The sequence below is a fragment of the Mauremys mutica genome, chromosome 21 (genome assembly GCF_020497125.1).
Source record: "Mauremys mutica isolate MM-2020 ecotype Southern chromosome 21, ASM2049712v1, whole genome shotgun sequence".
NCBI lineage: Eukaryota > Metazoa > Chordata > Testudines > Geoemydidae > Mauremys > Mauremys mutica.
The window spans coordinates 21088772-21106570 of record NC_059092.1 but is presented as its reverse complement, the minus strand read 5'-3'; the positions used below and the strand labels follow the sequence as shown (position 1 = coordinate 21106570).

Sequence of the window (17799 nt, the reverse complement as noted above, 5' to 3'; positions counted from 1 at the left end):
AATGGTTGAATTATTTTAGCCTTCTGTCATTTAATCTAGCAGTTTATTTTCAAGTAAATTTAGCAAGATTTTAATTGTTGGTTTCCTAGGAATTTGATAAACATTTTTACGTGTATGTTGAAGATTTTGGACTGTTTGTTTCAATTGGTGTGGTATTATCTTAGAATATTTTTGATTAAAACAGTGTTCTTAATTTTGCATAATGTGCTTTTCAAACCCTTGTTATGGGTAATTATTTGGGCTGTTCTCCTTTTCCTGATTTGCTGTGAATTGTAAAGTGGCTTCAGATGGCCAGACAAAGATACAATGAAAATACAAGGGACTGTTTTTGCCTTTAAAGGTTGAAAAGCTCAAATAAGAGATTTGTGAGTATCAAAAGAATGAGAAACCAGGACCTGTATTGCCTGGAATAGATGAAACAGAAAAAAACGCATGTTGCTCACTGCAGGTACAGCTGATTTTCAGGTTGCTGTTTGAGAAATTGTTTAAAATTTATTCTTCTCTTAAGTCATTCTAATTAGGCAAATTTTGTGTATTTCCGTTCTAGAATTTGAATGTCTCTCAGTGATATGGAGACATATGACTTCAGGACATATGGGGCTTAGGATTTTGCATTTAAAGTTAAGAACAAATCTCAGCTAGTGTAAACTGATGTAGCCTGATTGGCTCCATTACACTCCTAGTGGGACTGAGGGTAGAAGATTCTGCTTCCTCTCTATTTACACCAGCAATGCCCCTCTGCCATGTACATTGGCCAAACCGGACAGTCTCTACGCAAAAGAATAAATGGACACAAATCTGACATCAGGAATCATAACATTCAAAAACCAGTGGGAGAACACTTCAACCTCTCTAACCACTCAGTGACAGACTTGAAGGTGGCAATTTTGCAACAAAAAAACTTCAAAAACAGACTCCAAAGAGAAACTGCTGAACTTGAATTAATATGCAAACTAGATACTATTAACTGTGGGTTAAACAAAGACTGGGAATGGTTGGGTCATTACACCAATTGAATCTATTTCCCTATGTTAAGTTCTCCTCACACCTTCTATGGGCCATCTTAATTATCACTTCAAAAAGTTTTTTTCCTCCTGCTAACGATAGCTCATCTCAATTGATTAGACTCTGCCTGTTGGTATGCATACTTCCACCTTTTCATGTTCTCTGTATGTATAAATATCCCCTGTCTGTGTGTTCCATTCTATGCATCCGAAGAAGTGAGCTGTAGCTCACGAAAGCTCATGCTTAAATAAATTTGTTAGTCTTTAAGGTGCCACAAGTACTCCTGTTTTTCTATTTACACTGTAACTTATATACATTAGGATGCTCTTGGGTTCAGCCATTTCCAAGATTTCTCCTTTATGTTTTTCTTAAATCTCTGCTGACTTTATATATTCTTTAGATGCAGGATAAAAAGGATCCAGCAAGGTTTGAAGAAGACTGTGCTATTGACAAAGCTGACTCAGGTCAGGAAAGAAGAGATCAGAATAACGAGACTGTTCATAAAAGGTGAATGATGCAGAAAGTCCAGGGGAATGGCTCAGTCATTGCAGTTATAACCAAATTCAAATTGAAAACACAAGTGAATCTGATTCATGTTGCTCCAAAATCTCCATCTTGACAATGAGAATTGTCCTTTCAGTTGTCACCTCCTATTGTCCTTCCTCAGCTGCTTCCATATAGCCCAGTCCAGGAATCCACTAGTTCTCCCAGGGGCAGATTTCCCTTCTTGCAATGTTAATGTCACTGATGTGGGAGCATTTACTGAGTGCTTTAAAAGACCTTTAATGTTAGCTTTGTTCATTTGTTCATAAATCATAAACACTGGCGGTAATAAAGCTCTCAGCTGGCCCCTAGCCCCCAGGGTTTCAGAAGATTTACCTCCAACATGTTCTCCATGGCTTTCTCCAGCCTCATGTTACATTTCTTAAGCAATGGGGCTTGCAGTACATCCTTTGGAAAATGACTCGATAGTCTGATACATTTCGCTGTCAGGAGAGTTTTCCCTGATATCCAGTCTACATTTTCCTTCTGCATCCCAAAGTCCTGCTGCTTTGTTGTTGTTTATTTTTTGCTACCATATTGTGTTGCAAACTCCTAGCAAGGCCTTTTCTTTTTAAGTTAAACCCCCAGACTGGGATCTTCTAGAGGGTCAAAGCTTCATTTCTCCTGACCCTGCCACTGCAGCTGCTAAGAAAGGAGGGAGGCCTGCTGCCTGTCCCTCCTCATCTGCTCCTCTTTGGATGCATCAGGGAAAGGAGGGTCCTGGCTTGTCTCCATCACTCTTTGGGCAGCTGAATGGCCTGCCGCTGCCACTGCTGCTCCCACCTGACCCTAATCCCCTGGTCCTCACCACCCCCACCAGTGCAGAGGGCTCTGTGTGAGTAGCCAAGCAGGGGATGGGGCTGAGATGCAGCAGGGGATGGCTACGGTGGGTCATGTTGGGGATGAGACTGCAATGGGGTCATCAGAGTCCCAGGTTACCTGAGTCCAGACCTGAAATCACGCAGGACAGACATGGCTCATCTCTGGAGTTTATAAAATACTTCTGGAGAGCCTGTGTGCTTTCCTGTGTCCTCTCCCCAAACCCCCATCCAGTGGCTGGCCTCTGCTAGGTGGATGAAGGATTGTAATGGCTTTGGTTGTGTGATTATACGTTAATTTAGCAATTATAGCACCAGTGATCCTTTGTCATTGGTGTCTAGGTGCCGAAAGGTAATAGATGACATCGAGGGCAGGAATTTTCAGCTCCTGCACAAGCTACAGAAGCTGCAGCGGGAACACGAGGATTTGGTTGAACGTAATGAAGAGTTAGAATCGATTCTGGGAGAGACTCAGAACCAAACCAGAGAAGAGAGAGAACATCTTGAGGGTGAGATCGAAGGACTTCACAGGAAAGTAAGTTAGAATTAAAGAGCGTCAGATATTTCTTTTTAACTTTTATCTCCTTTTGGGGCTATACAATGACAAATAAAATAAAACAATATTTTATACAACACTGCATGTTGCTGTGCTGTTTGGTTCAGTAGATATACAACTAGCAACATCCACCAAACCCAGAAATCTGGGAGAAGAGATGGAAAAATCAAACAGTTAATTAACGACACTCGTGTTTTGGAAGTAAGGATTCCTATGCACACAGCAGTGTCATCTTCCTCACAGACAGAGGCCATTTAAAATGGCTTCCAGTAGTACTGAAAAATGACAGAATCACTGACAAAGAAATTAGCTTCTGAATCATTGGGAATCGGGCAGGGATTCCTTTGGTAACTGTTTCCTTCTGGGGCTGTGTTACTGCTCAGATGGCCTGAGCCAAGGGCGCATCAGGTTTGGGGATTGTCTTTTTGGAAAGCCAATGAGGAGAGTCAAGTAGTCATAGTAATAGTGGGGTGTGTAACTGGACATTTGGCATGTGCTCAGCAGTAGCAGCAGTGCTGACCTGCCTCAGGGAGGAGCTGCAGCTGTGTTGTGTGGACAGAGGAATAGCATGTGTGATGGCAGGGTTGGGGGGAGTGGAGAAGCAGGCATGGGTGTGAGAGCAGGAGGTGGACTAAAAGCGATGCTGCAGAATTAGTGCAGGAGAGACAGTATGTGAGGAGAGCAAAGGCTGCAGTGGACAGGGAGTGCTGCAACTCTAACCTCTGAGATGGCCCCACTGTAGAGGTGCTTCAGAAGTAAGGGGTGATGAATATCGAAGGGCGGTGCCTATGTTTTAGAGCAACTGGACACTCGCTGAGTAGATCCAGCCCTGGTTCCTTCAGTTCTAATGGAGTTAGAGATATCCAGATAGTAGAATAAATAAATAAATAATAGGAGATATACCAATCTCCAAGAACTGGAAGGGACCTTGAAAGGTCATTGAGTCCAGCCCCCTGCCTTCACTAGCAGGACCAAGTACTGATTTTTGCCCCAGATCCCTAAGTGGCCCCCTCAAGGATTGAACTCACAACCCTGGGCTTAGCAGGCCAATGCTCAAACCACTGAGCTATCCTGCCCCCTGAAGCCACACTGTGTTAGCCAGCAGATACTCATGGCCAGAAGTTATGCGTCTGCTGTGAACAGATATTTTGGGGGGGCTAAATATAATGCCAAAGGAAAGTGATAGTGAAGGCTGAGGTTGCTGTCCCACTAGGAAGCTGACTTTAGACATTTATTACTTCCTCAGCCGTTTTTCTTTGGCTCTGAAATTTGTCATACTTCGTCTCAGCCCAAAGACAGTTTTTTCAGTAAATTTGCAAGAAAACTTGCTCAGCTGTTTTTGAATTTTGTGACTTTTTTTTTAAAAAGGTACCCCAATTGCCGCAGCAAATCCTCACTAGCAAGTACTAGCAAGCCCATGCTCCTAGTACAAGGCATGTGGAGGAGCTCCAGAGCTCGAAGTCCTGAGCCATTAGCTCCAAGAGAGGTAGCCTGCTGCACCTACAGTCTAGGTATAGCACACCTGGTTCCTCCAAATGTCGTCATCTTGTTCTCCCTTTATAGATCCACCCTACTGCAGCGTGCAAGTCTGGAACCTTCTGGATAGCAGTTAGGGTCAGTTACTGCTGTTTATTGCAGGGTTTTGCCTCCATTTCCGTGTGCGTTCGGACTCATCACTATGATGTTGATATTCTCCAATGACTAGAACCAGTAAGAGGATTGGCTTTAATTGTCTTTTATATGGACCCAGGATGTCTATCAGATCAGCATGTTCCATCCCTTACTTGTCTGTCAGGGGCATTCCCTGAGGTTGTGTTTGGTTTGTACAGCCTTCATTCTTTAGGCCTGCAAAGCCAGAGGAAGCCGTCTCCAGCTCTTCCTTTTAGAATAAGCTCTTGAGGCTCCATTGGTCGAATCTAACACCGAGGGTCTGGCTAACTTATCCTCTAAAGACTTTCCAGCTACCTTGGCCACAGTCAGTGAATGGTCCCCAGTTCAGATCTAAGGAGAGTTCCTCAAGTCTAAGATCTGCCTTGCAGCCTAGAGAAGTCAGAAGAAACCTCAGCCTCATGGGATCAAGAAGCAGCAGTAATAGTTCACTCATGTCAATAAGGCTTAAATGAGGCCTGGCTCTGGGGCTCGCTTGGCACTGTTAGGTCCTTGCAGTCGAGCATTGCAGATGCAGGTAGTGTTTTCTCCAGGTCTGACTAGGCTTTCTCTTCCTCCTTTTTCCTCTTCCACTGTTTGAACAGGGAGCCTATGGCCCTCCTGAGGCATCTGAAAAACTACTCTTGGTTCCTGTATCTTGAATCCAAGGACATTTAGATTCACTCTCACTGCCATGCGATATAACTCAGAATGTCCTTGGATCCTAAGACCCCAACACTTCTGTTTCTAGGAATGTTTGATTTTATTTTGATTCTGCATGCACCTATCTTGAACTCTTGGGGCCATATTCTGTGTTACACCAAGGCCCCATCACATGGCTCTGGCCTTAACGCAGATGCGATTGTAACCATAGCAATGAAGTGAATCCATCAGTGTCTCCTCCCATTCTTCTCACCATCCCAAGAAAAGCCTTGGAGAACAAGTGAGTTTTATAGCATGTCCTGTAGGTCACCAGATTGTAGTTTGGCTCAACCCATGTAGGGACATGAGTTTCAGAGATCAGGACCCCTCACCAAGAACACCTGGCACAAGCCCTTCCCAGGTTATCCTGGAGGCTGACAGCATGAGCTCATAACTGCCATGGTGTCACATCAGGAGGGAGGCAGTTGCTCAAGCCGAGAAGACTTGAATCATTGAGGGATTTCTAAGCCAAAAACAACATGAAGCTGCACTCAGAAATGTGTGCTCTGGGTGAAACGCCATTAGTACACAAATTGCCCCACTGTGCTCTAGATGCAATTTCTACATGGTCTGAAGGTGTAGTCCCAGGTAGAGTACATTATAGTCATCTTGCCTAGAGGAATGGGTGGACCAAGGTGAGGTCCCACATCTGAAAGAAACAGACACAGCCTCCTTGCCAAGAGCAGATGGTAAGAAATATTCTTGGGAACTGCTGCAAATAGTTTTCCACAAGACCCACATCTTGCAAAACTTAGATACAAATATTGGGAGCACCCAGTCCCTTGGAGATACTGGAATCATTTCTGTTCTTTCATCTGAGTCTTTCTCCCAATCTCTAGGCATTATCTCAATTTGAAATGGACTGTGTGTCAGCCAGCCAAGCCTTCATCCAGGCCCCAGTCTCCATCTAGACACTGGGTAAATCAACCCACCACAGCAGCCAGAGGCAAGGAGAGCGAAATATGCAGCTGGTTATCATCATCATGAGCCATGTTTTCTCGCTCACCCCCCAATTGCCCCATACACATGTTGAACAAGAAGAGCATCAGACCAGAACCGCATGACACCATTCAGGAGAAGAGCAACTGCCCAATACCATCCTCTGGGAACTCTTGGTGCTTCACAAAATGTGAGATAACCACATCTGGTACAAAAATGCTAATAAGACACATTAATTAGATAACCTTATGAAACTCCAACTCAACCTATAACATCCGAGTTTACCTTATGAAACTCCAACTCAACCTATAACATCCGAGTTTACCTTATGAAACTCCAACTCAACCTATAACATCCAGTTTAAACTCATGTCACGTCACAAATCTGAGGCATCTTACCGCCTGCTAATTTTCCAGTAATGCAGATTGTTGCAGAAAGGTAATACTCCAAGAAGAGGAGTTTCTTGCTGTTAACTGTAGTTCTTGTTGGTATAGATCCTTGTGTCACAGTCTTTTCCCATGGGTTCTGATTAAGGAACTGGGGATGATGCTCCAACTGCTGACTTACTAATCTCAGTACAATGGCAACTCCCCTAACCAAGTAGGAGACTATGTCAGGGAGGGAAGAGAAGCACGTTCCAGGACCGCTGGCACTAGAAGAGAAAGTGGAATATTAGGGGTGTCCTGTTAGGCATTTGATATAGAATCCTGGGCCCAGACTTAAAGGGCATGTGCTCCTTAGCGACCAAACTGTCGTGGAACATTCTAGGTACTCGCAAGACCAGACATGTGACTCCATAAGTAGGCATCTGCAGGGAAAAATCAATGAAGAAGAACATGAAGGGTAGGTGACTGACGTCATAGAGCTGATAAGTGGGAGAGCTCGAATCAGAAACAAGGTACTTGGGCTTGTAAGACTCTGTCTGACCCACCACAGTGCTGGGCTGGCAAGTCGTTGAGCCTTTGATCTTTCCTATCTGTAAAATGGCCTAAAAATAATACTTTGCCCTTTTGTAGCACTTACTCATTGGTAGCTTTCAAAGCAGCCCCATTTTACAGGTGATGGAACCTGTGCATGGATTTGGAACCCTGTTTTCAGTAAGGCACAGTGGATAAAGACATGGCTCCATCGCATCAGAGATCTGGCCTGTGATTCCAGCCCTGCTGCAAACCTCCTCAATCTGTTGACTGCTCAGAACCTGATTTGTCAAGCATGGATAACTGTCAAATCCAAACCTACCTCCTCTGTAACAAAGCTGGGTGCTGTTCTCAGTGAGCGCTACTGAGGTGCTGAATTTCAATTAACACCCAGGTCTTCCAGCTATAGGGCGTTCAAAAACCAAGCTATGTCCTTGGCTCTTCATCTAGAAGCCAAGAAGACCTTTCAGTGGCCAGCCCCGGGACCAGCATGAGAGGTTTCTCAAGAATACAGTGCCAATACCATTGTGTCTCAGGTGGAGTCATCCAGAGATCTCATTGCATCACACTGCAGCTCAAAATACCCTATGTTCTGCTCCAGGGTACACAGAAATCAAGAGTTATTGGTGGATGCTTCTCTCTTCTATGGGGGCACGCAGCTGTTTCACACCTTGCCCTGTTCCTATCAATATTCTGAGCTTTAGAATAAGACAAAGCACAGGATCATCATGATAAGTCCATCCCAGGTCCATCAGGAGCGGTTTTGCTAGGACCTGTGGGCTGTGTCTAGATTTATTTTTCCAATAGTCCAAATCCCCATCCTCAGGTCCAGAATCCCTTCACCTGCCAGCTTGGATCTTGGGTCCTTAATTCCTGATGATTTGCAGTTCTGCGCTGATTTTGTTTAGGTTGGTTTGTAAGCCTTCCGCCTGAATGTCTTTTCCTGTTTCCCTTTGTAGCTAGGAAACAGAACTGGGTGGTATCTCCAGCTTCTGACCTCGTCATCCTTTACTTTAGTGGGAGCACCTCTGAAAATCAGGCCATTTATGTGGGTGCCTAACTATAGATTTAGGTGCCTACCTGTAGCACTTACGTTTGGACCTTGAGCCCATGGTTTTTGGTAAGCTCCCTTTGGGGAGTAGCCTACTATGTATTCAGTCACTGAAGGGAGAGTTCGCTGTCACTTTTGTTTGGAGGGTAAAGTCGTACAAAAGGACAGTATCTAAGTTGTTGGGTTTCCATCTAAAGCAGTTGGTAGCTTTGCCAGTTCCCTTCCCCTCCCCCCAACCCTTGTCCTATACCAGCAGAAGGAAGGTAGCGTAGTCTGTGTCATAGGCTGTAGAGTCATAGACCTCCTTGAACCGCCCATTACCGTGCAGCCAGCTCTTGCGATTTTCATCCTAAGTCTCATAATATCTGGTGTTTTTTCTTAAAGCCCAAGATCCGGGAGTCCTGTGATTCTGTGGATCTCAGCTTTCATTTAAAAAAAAAAAGAAGACGTTTTTAGTTCTGGTTGCAGAGGAAAGCTTGAAGGTGTGACCCCAAAAAGCTCAAAACCCAGAAGGCAAAGAAAAGGAACCTAAACTTTTTTTTTTAATCTCATGATTTTAAGGCAATCTCATAACTTGTGATGGGCTGGCAGCACTGCCTTTATCAGAGAACATGGCTCCCTCAGCAGCTTCAGACACCCCTCCCTGCCTGGGACTTTCAACATACCACACAGACATCTAGTGGCTGAATAGTACAACTGCAAGTCAATCTCCCTGTTTCGATTTATTACATCATAATCACTTAACAGTCCATGGGATTTGCAGAGGCTCAGCAGCTCTTAGGTGAATACAGTAACTCCTCACTTAGGGTATGTCTACACTACGGGATTATGCCAATTTTACAGAAACCGTTTTTTAAAACAGATTGTATAAAGTCGAGTGCACGCGGCCACACTAAGCCTGCACTCAGCGGTGTGCGTCCATGTACCGAGGCTAGCGTCGATTTCCGGAGCATTGCACTGTGGGTAGCTATCCCATAGCTATCCCATAGTTCCCAGAGTCTCCCCCGCCCATTGGAATTCTGGTTTGAGATCCCAGTGCCTGATGGGGCAAAAAACATTGTCACTGGTGGTTCTGGGTACAGCCTCACCCCTCCCTCCGTGAAAGCAGCGGCAGACAACCATTTCATGCCTTTTTTTCCTGGGTGAACTGTGCAGATGCCATACCACGGCAAGCATGGACCCTGCTGAGCTCAAGACAGCAATCATGGACATTTTAAACACCTCGCGCATTATCGTGCAGTCTATGCTGAACCAGGACCTGCAAAGCCAGGCGAGGAGGCGGCGGCTACGGCAACACGGCGACGAGAGTGATGAGGACATGGACACAGAATTCTCTCAAACTGTGGGCCCCAGCCCGTTGAAGATCATGGTGTTAATAGGACAGGTTCATGCTGTGGAACGCCGATTTTGGGCCTGGGAAACAAGCACAGACTGGTGGGACCGCATAGTGTTGCAGGTGTGGGACGATTCCCAGTGGCTGCAAAACTTTTGCATGTGTAAGGGCACTTTCATGGAACTTTGTGACTTGCTTTCCCCTGCCCTGAAACGCCAGAATACCAAGATGAGAGCAGCCCTCACAGTTGAGAAGCGAGTGTCAATAGCCCTCTGGAAGCTTGCAATGCCAGACAGCTACCGGTCAGTCGGGAATCAATTTGGAGTGGGCAAATTTACTTTGGGGGCTGCTGTGATGCAAGTAGCCAAAGCAATCACTAAGCTGCTGCTATGAAAGGTTGTGACTCTGGAAAATGTGCAGGCCATAGTGGATGGCTCTGCTGCACTGGGATTCCCTAACTGTGGTGGGGCGATAGATGGAACCCATATCCCTATTTTGGCTCCTGAGCACCAGGGCACCCAGTACATAAACCGCAAGGGGTACTTTTCAATGGTGCTGCAAGCACTGGTGGATCACAAGGGACGTTTCACTAACATCCACGTGGGATGGCCGGGAAGGGTTCATGACGCTCGCGTCTTCAGGAACACTATGTTTAAACGGCTGCAGCAAGGGAATTACTTCCCAGACCAGAAAATAACAGTTGGGGATGTTGAAATGCCTGTTGTTATCCTGGGGGACCCAGCCTACCCCTTGATGCCATGGCTCATGAAGCCATACACAGGCAGCCTGGACAGTGGTCAGGAGCTGTTCAATTACAGGCTGAGCAAGTGCAGAATGGTGGTAGAATGTGCATTTGGCTGTTTAAAGGCACGCTGGCGCACATTACTGACTCGCTCAGACCTCAGCCAAACCAATGTCCCCATTGTTATTGCTGCTTGCTGTGTGCTCCACAATCTCTGTGAGAGTAAGGGGGAGACCTTTATGGCAGGGTGGGAGTCTGAGGCAAATCACCTGGCCGCTGATTACGCGCAGCCAGACACCATGGCGATTAGAAGAGCACACCAGGAAGCAGTGCGCATTAGAGAAGCTTTGAAAACCAGTTTCATCACTGGCCAGGGTACAGTGTGACTGTTGTGTTTGTTTCTCCTTGATGAAACCCACCACCCCTTGATTTACTCATTCCCTGTAAGCCACCTCTCCCCCCCACCGCTTCGATCACAGCTTGCTTTCTACAGAAATAAAGTATCAGAGGGGTAGCCGTGTTAGTCTGGTTCTGTAGAAGCAGTAAAGAATCCTGTGGCACCTTATAGACTAACAGATGTTTTTGCAGCATGAGCTTTCGTGGGTGAATACCCACTTCTTCGGATGCAAGTAGTGGAAATTTCCAGGGGCAGGTAAATATAAGCAAGCAAGAAGCAAGCTAGAGATAACGAGGTTAGATCAATCAGGGAGGATGAGGCCCTGTTCTAGCAGTTGAGGTGTGAAAACCAAGGGAGGAGAAACTGGTTCTGTAATTGGCAAGCCATTCACAGACTTCAAAGAGAAACTGCTGAGCTCCAGTTCATCTGCAAATTTGACACCATCAGCTCAGGACTAAACAAAGGCTGTAAATGGCTTGCCAATTACAGAACCAGTTTCTCCTCCCTTGGTTTTCACACCTCAACTGCTAGAACAGGGCCTCATCCTCCCTGATTGATCTAACCTCGTTATCTCTAGCTTGCTTCTTGCTTGCTTATATTTACCTGCCCCTGGAAATTTCCACTACTTGCATCCGAAGAAGTGGGTATTCACCCACGAAAGCTCATGCTGCAAAAACATCTGTTAGTCTATAAGGTGCCACAGGATTCTTTACTGCTTCTACAGAAATAAAGTCACTCTAGTTTAAAAATCATGTATTCTTTATTACTTAATTATAAAAAGAGGGAGAGAACTGACAAGGTAGCCCGGGTGGGGTTTGGGAGGAGGATAGGAGGGAAGGAAAAGGCCACTAAAAAAATTTCATAATAATGAGAGCCTTTTGGTTGGGCTGTCCACGGGGGTGGAGTGGGCGGGTGCACGGAGCCTCCCCCCACGAGTTCTCACTCGTCTGGTGGGTGAGGAGGCTAAGGAACATGGTGAGGGGGGAGGGTGGTTATACAGGGGCTGCAGCGGCACTCTAAGATCCTGCTGCCGTTCCTGAAGCTCCACCATACGCTGGAGCATGTCAGTTTGATGACGCAGCAGCCCCAGCGTTGCATCCCGCCACCGCTGATCTTCCTGCTGCCACCTCTCATCTCGAGCATCCCTCCTGTCCTCACATTGGTCCCTCCTGTCCTCACGGTCACTGGCATCTTTCCTGTACTTTGATACCACGTCCTTCCACTCATTCAGATGAGCTCTTTCATTGCGGGTCACTTCCATGATTTCCGAGAACATTTCGTCTCGCGTCTTTTTTTTGCGCCGCCTTATCTGAGATAGCCTTCGAGACGGAGTAGGGAAAAAAGGGAGAGAAGTATTTAAAAAGATACATTTTACAGAACAATGGTTATACTCTTTCACGGTGAACAACACTATTCACCTTACATAGCACATGTGATTTCACTACAAGGTCGCATTTTGCATCTTAATATTGAGTGCCTGCAGTTCTGGTGTTAGAGATCTCACAGACGCAGGTCCGGGCATCAGAATTCGGCTTGCATGCGGCCATGGTAAGCCATTGTCTTTCGTCTTCTGCAGCCTTCATATATCCAGCGCCCTCCTTTCCCAAATAGCAAGCAAAGCCCGTTGAGTGCTGCTTCTTTCCTGTTAACGTGCAGCAGCAGCAGAAACCACCACCCCCATCCAATTCTCTGGGATGATTTCTTTACCCCTCCCCCCACCGCGTGGCTGGTATCATGGAAGATCACAGCTAAACACCCCCCTCCCCCCCCAACGCATGGCTGGTAGCAGGGAAGATCCCTGCTAGCCAAACGTGAAAAAGCTCAGCGCCAATCACCCCCCTCCTCTTCCCCCTGCTTGGCTACCTGCAAGGAAGAATTTCTTTTAAGCCACAGGCAAACAGCCCAGTAGGAATGGCCATCTCTGTCCCCTTAATTAAATTCCTGAATTTCAACCAGGTTACCATGAACGATATCACTCTCCTGAGGATAACACAGCGAGATAAAGAACGGATGTTGCTTGAATGCCAGCAAACACCGGGACCATACGCAGCTAGGCTTTGTCATGCAATGATACCAGATTACTTGCTACATGCATGGCGTGGTCAAGTGTCCTACAATGGAGGACGGAATAAGGCTGCCCTGCCCAGAAACCTTCTGCAAAGGCTTTTGGAGTACCTCCAGGAGAGCTTCATGGAGATGTCCCTGGAGGATTTCCGCTCCATCCCCAGACATGTTAACAGACTTTTCCAGTAACTGTACTGGCCGTGAATGCATCCCAAGTCCTCAGGGCAAATTAATCATTAAAAAACACTTGCTTTTAAACCATGTTTTATATTTACAAAGGTACACTCACCAGAGGTCCCTTCCATGGCTTCATTGTCTGGGATAGTGGCTTGGGAGGGCTGGAAGGGTAATTCCGTCAGGCTGAGAAAAAGCTCCTGGCTGTTGGGGAGAACGTAGTGCTGTGTGCTTTCTGCAACCTCATCCTCCTCTTCCTCCTCCTCATCTTCCCCGTCCGCAGAATCCTCAGGCATGACTAAGATTACCCCCACCTCGGAATCCACGGAATCCCCCCTAGAATTGCATGCAGCTCAGCGTAGAAGTGGCATGTTTTCGGCCCTGCCCCGGACCTTCCGTTTGCTTCTTTGGTTTTCTGGTAGGCTTGTCTGAGCTTCTTAACTTTCACACGGCACTGTACTGAGTCCCTGGTGTGGCCTCTCTGCATCATGGCCTTGGAAATTTTTTCAAATGTTTTTTCATTTCGTCTTTTGGAACGGAGTTCTGTTAGCACGGAATCCTCTCCCCATACAGCGATCCGATCCAGTACCTCCCGTGCAGTCCATGCTGGAGCTCTTTTTCGATTCTCCGGAGACTGCATTGTTACCTGTGCTGATGAGCTCTGCGTGGTCACCTGTGCTAGTGAGCTCTCCACGCTGGCCAAACAGGAAATGAAATTCAAAAGTTCGTGGGGCTTTTCCTGTCTACCTGGCCAGTGCATCCAAGTTCAGATGGCTTTCCAGAGCGGTCACAATGGTGCACTGTGGGATAGCTCCCGGAGGCCAATACTGTCGAATTGCGGCCACACTAACCCTAATCCGACATGGCAATACCGATTTGAGCGCTACTCCCCTCATCGGGGAGGAGTACAGATATCGGTTTTAAGAGCCCTTTATATCGATATAAAGGGCTTCGTTGTGTGGACGCGTGCAGGGTTAAAGCGGTTTAACGCTGCTAAATTCGGTATAAATGCGTAGTGTAGACCTGGCCTTAAAGTCGTCCCGGTTAACGTTGTTTCGTTGTTACGTTGCTGATCAATTAGGGAACATGCTCGTTTAAAGTTGTGCAATGCTCCCTTCTAAAGTTGTTTGGCAGCCGCCTGCTTTGTCCACTGCTTGCAGGAAGAGCAGCCCGTTGGAGCTAGCTGGTCGGGGCTGGGAACCAGGGTGGTCTGGCAGCCCCCCATCATAAGAACATAAGAACGGCCGTACCGGGTCAGACCAAAGGTCCATCTAGCCCAGTATCTGTCTACCGACAGTGGCCAATGCCAGGTGCCCAAGAGGGAGTGAACCTAACAGGCAATGATCAAGTGATCTCTCTCCAGCCATCCATCTCCATCCTCTGACGAACAGAGGCTAGGGACACCATTCTTACCCATCCTGGCTAATAGCCATTTACGGACTTAGCCACCATGAATTTATCCTGTTCCCTTTTAAACATTGTTATAGTCCTAGCCTTCACAACCTCCTCAGGTAAGGAGTTCCACAAGTTGACTGTGCGCTGCGTGAAGAAGAACTTCCTTTTATTTGTTTTAAACCTGCTGCCTATTAATTTCATTTGGTGACCCCTAGTTCTGGTATTATGGGAATAAGTAAATAACTTTTCCTTATCCACTTTCTCAACATCACTCATGATTTTATATACCTCTATCATATCCCCCCTTAGTCTTCTCTTTTCCAAGCTGAAGAGTCCTAGCCTCTTTAATCTTTCCTCGTATGGGACCCTCTCCAAACCCCTAATCATTTTAGTTGCCCTTTTCTGAACCTTTTCTAGTGCTAGAATATCTTTTTTGAGGTGAGGAGACCACATCTGTACACAGTATTCGAGATGTGGGCGTACCATGGATTTATATAAGGACAATGATATATTCTCAGTCTTATTCTCTATCCGCTTTTTAATGATTCTTAACATCCTGTTTGCTTTTTTGACCGCCTCTGCACACTGCGTGGACATCTTCAGAGAACTATCCACGATGACTCCAAGATCTTTTTCCTGACTCGTAGCTAAATTAGCCCCCATCATATTGTATGTATAGTTGGGGTTCTTCTTCGAGTGATTGCTCCTATGCATTCCATGTAGGTGTGCGCGCCGCGCGTGCACGGCTCTCCGGAACTTTTTTACCCCAGCAACTCCGGCGGGCCGGCTGGGCGCCCCCTGGAGTGGCGCCGCTATGGCGTCTGTCATATACCCCAGCCAGCCCGTCCGCTCCTCAGTTCCTTCTTCCCGCCCATGACGGCAGTTGGAACTGTGGAGTGCTCCCTTAGTCCTCCACACCCCTAGCGTTTTTCTCCGATTTTGTGTATATAGTTAGTGAGTTTAGTCATAGTTTAGATAGTTAGTTAGTGTTTAAGGAATTAGGGGGGTTCGCCCCTCCTTTTTCCTCACCCGGTGTGGGCTCATGCCCCAGACACCGGGATTCAAGCCGTGCTCGGCTTGTCAGCGGCTGATGCCCGTTGGGGACGCTCACGATTCCTGCCTTCGCTGTCTTGGGGAATCTCATCGCACAGATAAGTGCCCCATTTGTGTGGCATTTAAGCCGCGGACTCCAGCCCCATCATATTGTATGTATAGTTGGGGTTATTTTTTCCAATGTGCATTACTTTACATTTATCCACATTAAATTTCATTTACCATTTTGTTGCCCAATCACTTAGTTTTGTGAGATCTTCACAATCTGCTTTGGTCTTAACTTAACCTAACATCAGCTCTCCTTATCATCTCCCCGCTCCCCTAAGTTCCCTGTGCTGCAGCTGCCCTGCAGGTTAGCAATTACAGCTGTCCCTCCCCCCACTGCCATGTGCTGCTCCTGCCCTCTGCCTTGGAGCTGCTCCCTGAGACTCCTGCTTGCTGGGGGGGGGGGGAAGAAGGGCGCTAATGTCAGGGTGTCCCCCTCCCCCCTGCTTCTGCACCCCACTTACCCCATCTCCACAGAGCAAGGGGGACACACGACAGAGGGAGCTTCCAGGCAGAAGCAGCTGCGGTCTGGTCTCCTTGCTGATCTAATTAACAAGGCAGTGTACTTCTGACCCCCACTCTTCATAGTTAAAGGGGAAATGCGCATCTCTCTCTCTCTCACACACACACACAAACACAGGGTGTGTGTCTCTGTCTCTGTCTGCCCTCCCTCCTTTCCTGCTGCCTTGTACAGTAGAGTGTGAAAGTTAACCCTTGAGGGCTCAACCAATTGCTAGTTCATCATTTAGCAGTAAGGGAAATATCCCACCCTCTGAGTCCTCCACCTCAACCAAGCTTCACAATCATCATCGCTGTGTACCCGTATAAATTGTTTGTTTAAAACTTATACTCTGTGTGTGTGTGTGTGTGTGTGTGTAATATATAATAATATATATATATAGTCTTTTGTCTGGTGAAAAAAAAATTCCTTGGAAACTAACCCCCTCCATTTACATTAATTCTTATGGGGAAATTGGATTTGCTTAACATCGTTTCGCTTAAAGTCGCATTTTTCAGGAACATAACTACATCGTTAAGTGAAGAGTTACCGTATTGAATGGTTTCAGAGTAGCAGCTGTGTTAATCTGTATCTGTGAAAAGAACAGGAATACTTCTGGCACCTTAGAGACTAACACATTTATTTGAGCATAAGCTTTCGTGGGCTGTATGCTCAAATAAATGTGTTAGTTTCTAAGGTGCCAGAAGTACTCCTGTTCTTTTTACTGTACTGAATGTTGATGACAACTGCATATGTGCGAAGAATGCAAGAAGAAAACAGAATGTTGTAAGACCCTTGAGTCCTCAGTTGTGTGAATTTGTCTTTCTCGTAAAGCAGTGGTGCCGACATATACCTAAGCACAGCTTTACGTGGGCCAAGCAGGTTCTACGTATTTTAATAAGATTTCCAGGCACCTGTATTGATTTATATTTTAAGTTCAGCTTGTCTCATATGTGTTTAGATAGAAAGAACCTATGTACAGTATTGTTTATTTAAAAACAAAGAAATCAGTGTATAAAACATGAATTATAGAAAACAGGTTAAAAACAGTAAAGCTACTCCTGATTCTTCCTTGTGTAAACTAAAGTGATGTAAGCATGATGACAAAACACTAGCGAATCGGCCGTTAGTCTACTGTGTTGAAGCAGGCCACGGGCCTTATGAAATGCTGCGGTGGGCCGTGTACAGCCCGAGGGCCATAGGCCGGGCACCCCTGTTTTAAAGTATATTTGTACATGGAAAGTGCATATGTAAATGGCACATTAATCCTTAGTGTAATTCCATAGAATGTGTCCTTATATCTTTTTGCATATAACCATTTACTTTGCATTTTCACTTTTGCTGCATGCTGGTTCTGGGAGGTCAGCTCAGCTGTATGGAGATGTTAAAGTCATTAGAAATGTTTATACAAACAGCAGAATTTGACAGCCGGAGTGAATACAATGACTCCCTGCTTCAGCTAATGCGGGGTTTGAACCTGCATCCTTCAGCACTCAAAGCATGAGTTTGACTTCCACAAGTAGAGGGGGATTCTAAGTCCCTTGACAATCCCAGCCTATAGGGCTCATTTTTATCCGCATGAGATTGCCCTACGCTAGCAGGATCCCTGGAGGATGTTTAAGGCCCTAATCCAGTACTTATCATTCAGCATGTGAGTAGCCCTGATGAGATCAATGGAACTACTCGCATACTTAGGGCTTGGCTACACTTACAAATTTGCAGCGCTGCAGCAGGGTGTGAAAACACACCCTCTCCAGCGCTGCAAATTGCAGCACTGCAAAGCGCCAGTGTAGTCAAAGCCCCAGCACTGGGAGCGCGGCTCCCAGCGCTGTCCGTTATTCCCCACAGGGAGGTGGAGTACGGACAGCGCTGGGAGAGCTTTCTCCCAGCGCTGGTGCTTTGACTACACTTAGCGCTTC

General features: G+C 46.3%; 1 protein-coding gene across 7 annotated transcripts in view; it reads left to right on the top strand.

The window, feature by feature from the left end:
- The window catches only part of CCDC30 (coiled-coil domain containing 30), a 147423-nt gene that overhangs the window by 73836 nt on the left and 55788 nt on the right, over positions 1 to 17799 (top strand). For all 7 annotated transcript variants that reach the window (XM_044996252.1, XM_044996253.1, XM_044996251.1 and 4 more), the window contains 2 exons: positions 1406 to 1512; positions 2709 to 2901. In XM_044996252.1, the coding sequence (XP_044852187.1) occupies positions 1406 to 1512; positions 2709 to 2901 (300 nt within the window). The remainder of the gene's footprint in view (positions 1 to 1405; positions 1513 to 2708; positions 2902 to 17799) is intronic.